Here is an 8,774-nt window from a genome sequence, read left to right as displayed (position 1 = left end):
CAGCCCATCTTCTGCCCTCAACTGATTTTTCTTCCTCTGTTCCTGGGACTGTGACAGAGGAGGGCCCAAGGTGTAGGGCTGTCACACCCCTGACTACAACCAGGATCCGCCAAATTACAGAACAACACCAACCAGAGGGTCCACTTCATGAATGGGGAAACTGAGGCTGAGGGAGGGACAGTGACCTGAACAGAATCAATACTAGAACCCAGGTCCCCTGCTTCCTAGGCCAGAACTCTTTGCACCCCATCAAGGGGCAGGAGATGAGGGATCCTCCTGCTTAGGTGGCAGGCAGAGAGTGAGGGGGATTAAATGGGTAACTTTGACTTCCGGGAGGACCCTAGACAACTGCCTGCCTGTGGGAGCTACTCATATAAATAAATGCCCCTGCCTGGACTTTGCTCTCTGGGCTGTTGCTCCCACCTCAGGCTACATCCCCGATGCTGGCCTTCACATACACACATACGGTTGTCCCTTCCCTCTTCTCTCTTATGAATCTCACTCATCTCTGCCAGGAAAGCCTCACTGACTGCTCACTGGGATGTGATGGCTCCAGGTACTCTGGGTCCTCTGGGAATGATGACAATTTGAGTTGATGAGACCGTGTATGTGCACGTGTGTTTGCTGCCCTGCCTCCCCTACTAGGCCATAAGCTTAGAGGACTTAGCCCACAGGTGCTCCCTACCCCCAAGAGAACAGCCAGGTGACACCTGGTGCACACCCCAGAACCACGATCCCAGAAAGTCAGAGCTAGCAGGGCCCACAGGTACCACATATTCAGGGCATGTACAGGTTAAAAGAGGGTTCCATGGCCAAATACATCAGGGACACCTGTATTAATGAGACCAGCTTCTTCATATGGGACTTCTCAGAGCCTTTTATGTGCTGACGAATACGTGACTCTTCATGGCAGGGCCAGAGTGTGCTCTCAGCACAAACTGAAGAGACTCCAGAATCCACTCTTGGAGTGGGCAATGCATGCTGGGAAATGCTGAGACCAGATCCAGCTCTCAGAGACCTGAGGTCCACAGGACAGAGGGGACCAGCTGAGACAGGGCCACTGCCAGTTGTCTGGTTCCTTTATGCACATTACAAAAAAAAAAAAGCCCCCCTCAAGACACTTCCATCAGTGGGAAAATTAACACCAATGTTTTTATTAGAACGAGGTTCTTTACTGCCACCTGCTGGAAACATCTCATAGTAAATTCACAAGTTTACAGTTTGTGTGGGAATGGTATCGCCCTTCCCTGATTTAAAGTACTCTTGTCCAGTGTGTAACCTGCCCAACCATCCAAGGCAGCCCTGGGCCCAAAGTCACATGATCCCATCCTGTCTATCATTCCCCATCTGCCTGCATAAATTCTTATGTTCCAAGTGAGTGCTCTGAACTGACCTCTCAGCCTCGGCCCCAGTTGGGATACACCTTTGCGAACTTCTCATAGGCAGACAGGGACACTGGGGGCTTCATCTGTCATCCTTCCCGCACATTACTTAGTCCATGAAAGCCTCAAGTGACTGACCCCTGCACATATTCCATGAATGTTTACATATCAAGAGTATTGACTGGGGAGTAAGGACTGGGATCCAGATCTAGCACGGGCCCGAACCTGCTGTGTGACTGTGGGAGAGTCCTTACCCCTCTCTAGGCCGGTTTCCCCTTCTGTAAAATGAGGCAGTCGGGCTTGATCATTTCCAGAAGCTCAGGGTGCTCTGACAGTGACCTCACCCCGCCCCTCAAACCTGTAGAATCTTGAGAAAAGCAGAAGGTCATTCCCAATTGTTGATAGAAAGACAGTTTAGAGACAGCAGAAGACAATCTGGAGTTTTTTCTTTTTTATTAGACTAGGAAATATAATTTATTTCATAAAAATTAATTTTGATACAATAGGAATCCTAAACGTTATTTACAGGTTGTAGTTTACAGAATAAACAGAGGTGGGATTGGGGCCATTCCTGCAGCCCTTCATCCCTGGACATATAACCATGTTTACGACCCAGGCAGGGTCCAGCCCTTTGCCCCCAGGAGAGCTGTTCCCTGACCCCAAGCTCCTGACCACCTCCCCGCAGGAGGCCTACTAAGGGGCCTGGGTCAGCTGCCTGGTTGCTGGCGGAAGGGGACCAGAGGGCCCCGGATCGTCCAGGAGATGGGGAGGGTCCTTATACCCTCAGAAGGACCCCAGACCTGGAGCTCTGGAGCCCGGGGCACTGCAAGAGAAGGCAGAGGGAGAGGCACATAGAAGATACACCAACTGACCCTGTGGACTCAGAAAGGGCAGAAAACAGGCACGCCAACCTCCGGATGTCCCAATCTGGGACTCAAGGAGAGCATACTCTCACATAGGTGGGACACATTTCCAGAGGGGCACCCTGATGTGCCCGTGGAGAAAGCACACACATACGCAGCATGCGTACACACACGCATGTACAAACACACCTCAGAGATGAGACATAAGCACCTGTGTGAGGGCCATGCAGGCCCTGCAACAGTACCACTCCTGCCGCTCTCAAGGAACACGGGCCACATGGGCTGCCTCTCAGACCTCAGTAAGAGAAATCTCAATCCCACCCTGAGGCGGGCAGCATGGGGATGTAGGCACAGCATCCTCAGCAGATGGATGGAGCCAGCAAACCCTTTCCTGGCTTTTCATATAAAGCTGGACAGTTTGAACCCTCCCAGGAGGCTCCAGCCAACTGGTTCTGTGCTCCAGGCCCTGGTACACGATTTCTCTCTGACAGATTAGAAACGGCACTCCGGTGGTTGGCCTGGCTTCATCCACCAAGAGCTCTCATTCCAGACATTGAAAAAGCAGGCTTCCAAGGGTGGGGCAGGGAGAAGGGGCAAGGCAGGCCATGGTAACTTCTACGCACTAGGGTTCCCATCCAAAGCCTAGAATGACAGCGTGTTAGAGCCCAAAGGGCCCTCAGACAGCAGCTGAGGTGGGACTTTCTAGGTATAAAAAGAAAATGAGTCCAAGAGAAGGCAGTCATATGCCTGAGGTCACACGGTTTAATGGCAAAGTGGAAGCCTGAGTGCTGGTCTTGGGACTCCATGTTGCCCGTGGGCATTTTAGAGCCTGTGATGGGAATGGCACTGGTAAAGCCCCTGGTGGCACTGGTTGGGCTATCGCAGAAGCCCCACAGCTTGGGCTAGGAGTGACCAGGGAGGCTGAGCTCCAGTGGACAGGTATGTCTGACAGGGAAGGCTTACTGCTTTTTGCCTGAGGCAGCATTCACACAGGCACTGGAGTAAGAAGCTGGGGTCCCAGTCTTGGGGGCCCAGCTCCTGATTCAAGCCTGGCCCCTTCAGCAGCCCTGGTACAAGGAATCCTCTCTGAAACCTCAAAGCAGGCCCTCATCTGTCCATGGCCAACCCATACTACAAGAGAGGATTGTGGGTGGTGAGAACCCCGGTAAGCCTGTGAGTCCATGCAAGGGAGCTGGGCTGGGGATGCTGGCTGGGACTACAGCCCTAAAACCTGCTTTCCTCCAGGAGACTTGAATATCAAAGGCTAGGATATGCCCAGGCTGGTCCCAAAGGCTGCTCACAGACCTGCTGGGGCAAGCCCTGGGGTCACTGGCCAGAGCTGTCAAGGGAGTTGGCACTTGCTTTGCCTGGGTGCCAAGGAGAGGCCTTTGATGAGGTCTCTGTGCCAGCAGCGAGAACCTGGTCTCAGCCACTGCCAGCCAGCTGGAAAGGGATGGGGATACATCCCTCCCCACTTAGGGACCCTGCTGGCCCCTCAGAATATCCAGGAATAGGCTGGTAAGGGGGTGCTAGCTCCTCAACTCCAGCAACTCTTCCTGTTCAAAGGTTACCTACCTCAAAATCTTCCAGACTACAGAGGGAGGGTGAGAAGAGGGTGGAAGAGAGGTGCCTGTGGAGATCAGCGCTAGTAAAATCACCCTCCATCCTTCCTCTGCTACTCCAGGCAGGTGGGAGGGCATGTAAAGCACAGCTTGGCCACCTACTTCCCAGCCTCCCAGGCTGCAGGGCTGCTGCTAACATGTCCTCAAAGCCACACCAAGGTCCAGAAGCTCAGGCTTCTGCTGCTAGAGAGGACTTCTCTCTCATCCACCCCTTCTATCTTATGGAAGGAGAAACTGAGACTGGGGAAGGGTAGGTCCTGGATTTAAAGAAAATGCTAACATGCTCCAGCCCACCTGTTCTAGAAGCTGCTGGGTGGGAGGTGTCCTGGCCGGCCCTACTCTGAGGGTGAATGAGAGAGGTGTCCATGAGGGACTCTCATCCCGCACTTCCTTCTCTGTTAGGGCCCTACTTCTTGGACACACCTTCTCTCCAGGGGCCACCAGACCATGGCACTGCAAGTTTCCCTGGCGCCTAGCTGGCCTGGCCTGCCCACATTTTTCATATCAAGGCCCCTTAATCTGGCTTCCCAGGGCTCATAGGAAGTGTGTGTGGGGGGTCTGCTTAGGGAGGTAGGACCCCACTCCACCCCAGAGCTCAGGGCTCCTTGGCTTTGTGGATTCAGGGTTTGCTTAAGATTTTAGAGGGAAATATGTACCATGGCTAAAACCCCATCTGACCCTATGCAACTGGGAAGACTGAGGCCTTGTAAGAATTTAGTTTAAGATGGAATCATTAGAAGCAAAGCGTTCTCTGTTCAGTCTCTCCCAGATTCATTCACACGCACTTACACACACTCACTCCTGGTCAGAACCATGAGCACACCCACACTCATCCACACTCAAAAAAAAAAAGAGTTTTCTGTTTTTTTGTGTTATTTTTCATTTTCTTTTCTTTTTTTTTCTTAAAAAGGACTTATCCAAATATCTGGATAATAAATCATTTGCGTTTCCTAGGAAACTGGGGTTTTCTTTTCCCTTGTGGTTTTGGTGTTCTTCTTCTTCTTTGAGCCTTACTAGCGGTTTGAAGCTTTCTTTCTTCCCTTTTCCTTTTAGCTTTTGGACAGGAGAAAGCAGTTTGTCTGAATTGTACTTGACTCTTCAAAGAGGAAAATGATCTGAAGAGAGGGAGCTTACAGAGGAGGGAGCAATAATAGCTAAGGAAGAAAATGAAGAGCAAAACTAAAACAAACTTAACCCAGAGGTCCCGGGGCTGCGGGTGGAGGGTGGGGGTAGAAGGAGGGCCACCCCCTTGCTCCCCTAACTGCTTCTAGAGGCCTCAGCCCCACCCTGGTTTCTGCACTGAGGTCAGAGGCCAGGAGAGACAGCAGGGGGTGGAGAAGGAACACCAGATCCTCCAGACACCAGAGTACATGGATTTCCTAAGGCTGGTTGTGGTCTGAGGGTGGCGCAAGGGAGGAGGAGGAGGGGTGACTCTGCTGTGAGCTGGGGGGCATTGGAGGCTGAACCACCCCACAGGAGGCTTCCTGGGCCTCCCTGCACCTGCCTCCTGCCAGTCCCTACCAGCCCGCAGTCTGGGACAGCTCAGCAGTCCCCGTCGGTGGCCATGGCCACCAGCATCTCACTCTTGCCCATCTCCTCCAAGGCACTCGCCAGGCTGTTGAGGTCCCCGTCATCCTGCTGCAGAGCTTCCCAGAGGTCCAGGATCACACCAGTGGGGCTCGCTTTGGTGGCAAAGTAGTTCAGGTACCTGGCAGAGGGAAGAAGGACACTGGGCTACCCAAAAGCTCAGCATCCCCCAGAAGCCTGGGCATGGAAGGAACATGAGGAGGTGGGATAACTGTGGGCTCTGGGCTCTCACTATCCTGGGTCTGAATCCTAGTCTCTCTGCTTGGGGGCTGTGTGGCCCTGAGCAAGTCACAGCACCTCTCTGAGCTTTAGTCTCCTCATCTCTAAAATGGAAAAACTACCTTGCTCATCATCATTCATCACCTCATTATTATTATCACTGACAGTCACTGGCCCCAGGAGACTGTTGAAACCTGGTACTCCATTCTCTCTTACCCCCACCGTCATTCCCTGCCTGATCTCGCACCATGCACTCCCCTGAGAAAACAAAGAAAGCCTTAAACATTTTTTTTTGTAAATCCTACCCATTTCTAGTAAAATGTTTTACTAAGACTAGACATCTTACTAGATGCTTCTCAGACTTAGCTGCAGTTCGGGCGGGCCAGGCCTGCCCCAGCACTCACCGGTCCATGGAGAGCTTCTTTGCCAACAGGCGCCAGTCATTGCCCCGTGAGCTGGGGGCGTCCAGGCTATTGCATATCTTCTGGCGGATGGACAGTGGGATCTTGAAGGCATAGGGTCCCAGCTGGGTGGTGACTGTACTGCTGGGGGCAGAGCAGAGGGCGTCCAAGGAGCCAGCAGGTGTCTGGAATGATGGGGGCATGAGTGAGAGGGGCAGAGGGCCCCCCATGTACAGCGCTGTGCATTTCCCCCTCCAGACTTCCTGCCTCAAAACTTTGAGCTCATGGAGGCTCCAGTTACTCCCCACCTCCCCTGGGCAGGCTCCAGCTGCTCAAAGGCCTTCTGCGGAGGGTCAGCCCTGGAGGGCCAGGGCTGCATGCCTGACCCCCAGCCCACAGCGGGTGCACCATGCTAACGTACCGCCCAGGACGAACACCAGTGCAGCCTCAGGATTCGGTGGAAACAAGGAGCCTCAGTCACAACCTAATCTACATGCACCCACTTTCACACACGTGGAAAACAAAAAATCTAGAACAGGGAAGTGACTCGCCCATAGTTACATGACATGTTAGTGGCAGAGCTGGGTCTAGATCTATATCTAGTGCTCTTTACACTGTACTGCCAGGCAGGTCTAGCACTGTCTTCCTGGGTGCCCTTGCTTTCGTGAACCTCAATCCAGATTTATAGTGGTGGAGAGCTGCAGGCTTGGGCCACTCAATGACCTGATACAAGGTCGATGGTACCTGTTCTCCCTGAAACCTACTTTCTCATCTCCCAGGAAGGGATCACTGGATCTGTCTCCCCAGTGGTTGTGAAGATTTAGTGAGATAATCTATGTCGCCTGGTATAGTACATGCCAAGCATAGGGTTGGCATTCAAAAAATGGCAGCTGTTAGCAAAAAGTGACCAAGTCTCAGCTCAGATTTGGGAGGTGAGAGGGACATGTCTTTGTGGGAGATGGCATTTCCACTCAGATGAGGGGAGAGGATGGGGTCTGCATGCTGTACCCCCAACCCTCACCTCTGCCAGTGTGGTGTGCAGCTGGAATATCTGGCCTTCCCCTTCCACTTGCCGCACACAGATCTTGCAGGTGAACTCTGTGGAGGCTAGGCTGTGCCTCTCCAGGGTGAAGGTGCAGTGCAGGGCCTTCTGGCTACCACTCCAAATATGATAGAAGGGGATCTCCTGAAGACAGAGAGGAGTCAGGGCCAGCCTGCCTTACTTAGCCTCAGGGAATGGAGGCGGAGGCAGGTCATGGGGCCAGCATCAGGACTGGGGGCAGTTTTCTCAGGGGGGCAGTCAGGCCTGTCTACCCAAATGGACAGAGGAAAATCTGGTCAAGGGCCCTTCAGGGGAGGAGAAGGCACAAGTCTGAATGTGTGAGATGTGTGTGTGTGTATGTGCGCACGTGCATGTGGGCCTGGGGCTGGGAAACCTATAGACTCAACGGTGTCACAGATAAGTGGGCGCAGATGTGACCATCACAGATAAATCTGGACAGTCTGCCAGGCATGAACGCTCTTAGAGATTGTAAGGCTTCTTTGAAGATGATGTAGACAGACATTTGTACGTGGGAGTGTGTGCTAGGGGTGGGGGTATGAGCGTGGCTGTCAATGGCACCAAATGTGGGGATGTGCTTAAGGATGACTGGGAGGGAGCATGGAGAGGGGTTGGGAGGGAGACAGAGATGGAGGGGCAAGGCTGCAGGGCCAAGGGAGAAGCAGGGCCTGGGTCTGAGAGGGGGAACTGGCATTCCCTGGGAAGACTCCTAAATGTGCCCCTACCCCAACCCCAGTTCTCTCCGTCCTTCGGCCCAGCCCTCACCTGGTACTTGGCCAGCAGCTTGCTCCTCCAGTGGGCATGGGGGATGTCATGAAGGGAGAGGCGCAGGTTATGGTAACTGTCCTTAAATAGCAGGGGTTTTGGCTCCTCTACAAGGTAGCCGCCGAGGGTCCGCTCCAGCTCCAGCACCTCCTGTGGGCAGGGGTAGGGGGTCAATGGGAAGGGGGAATCCATCATAATTGGCCAATGGGCCCTTTCTTACCGCAAGCTTGAGGGTTGGGACAGATGCAGGCAGAGGGAACCATTGAAGGCAGGGACCCCGCTGAGTACATGGCTGGGCATTTGGTAAGTGCTCTTAGAAGGCTTACTTGTGTATATATGGATGGATGGATAGAAAAATAGATGGATGAATGGACAGATAGTGGGATGATATGTGAATGAATTTATAGATGAATGGGTGGATAGATGGACTGATGGATGGATGAATAGATAGATAGATAGAGACAGATGGATATACAAATGGATGGATGTAAAACAGATGGAAGGAAAGATAAATTGATGAATGTGTGAAGGCTGGATGGACAGAGGAACTGTTGACTAAATGAATATATAAATAGATGGGCAGAAAGTTGGATGGATGGATGGATGGATGGACGGGTGATGGATGGATGGATGGATGAATGGATGGACAGATGGATGGATGGATGGATGGATGGATGGATGGATGGATGGATGGATGAATGGATGGATAGATAGATGGATGGATGGATGGATGGATGGATGGATGGACAGATCAGGACTGAATAAACAAAGAATGCCATCATGCCAAAATGTGGCAACTTCCCTCTTAATCTCTATTCCATTCTCTGGCCAAAGCTGAACATCAGCTGATGCCCTAGGACCAAGAGAGTCAAGTT

The 8,774-nt window shown here is 52.5% G+C and overlaps 1 protein-coding gene across 1 annotated transcript in view; it reads right to left on the bottom strand.

Annotated features, from left to right (window-relative positions):
• Positions 1 to 4,729: 4,729 nt before the first annotated feature.
• The window catches only part of UNC5B (unc-5 netrin receptor B), an 80,517-nt gene continuing 76,472 nt past the window's right edge, over positions 4,730 to 8,774 (bottom strand). Inside the window, exons 14-17 of the mRNA XM_011372176.2 lie at positions 7,900 to 8,049; positions 7,096 to 7,260; positions 6,078 to 6,259; positions 4,730 to 5,575 (exon numbers count right to left, since the gene is read on the bottom strand). Of these exons, the coding sequence (XP_011370478.1) occupies positions 5,410 to 5,575; positions 6,078 to 6,259; positions 7,096 to 7,260; positions 7,900 to 8,049 (663 nt within the window). The 3' untranslated portion in view covers positions 4,730 to 5,409. The remainder of the gene's footprint in view (positions 5,576 to 6,077; positions 6,260 to 7,095; positions 7,261 to 7,899; positions 8,050 to 8,774) is intronic.

Source organism: Pteropus vampyrus, unplaced genomic scaffold (assembly GCF_000151845.1).
Source record: "Pteropus vampyrus isolate Shadow unplaced genomic scaffold, Pvam_2.0 Scaffold202, whole genome shotgun sequence".
Classification (NCBI taxonomy): domain Eukaryota; kingdom Metazoa; phylum Chordata; class Mammalia; order Chiroptera; family Pteropodidae; genus Pteropus; species Pteropus vampyrus.
Note: the sequence above shows the minus strand (reverse complement) of the source record. Positions and strands in the feature narration are given on the sequence as shown.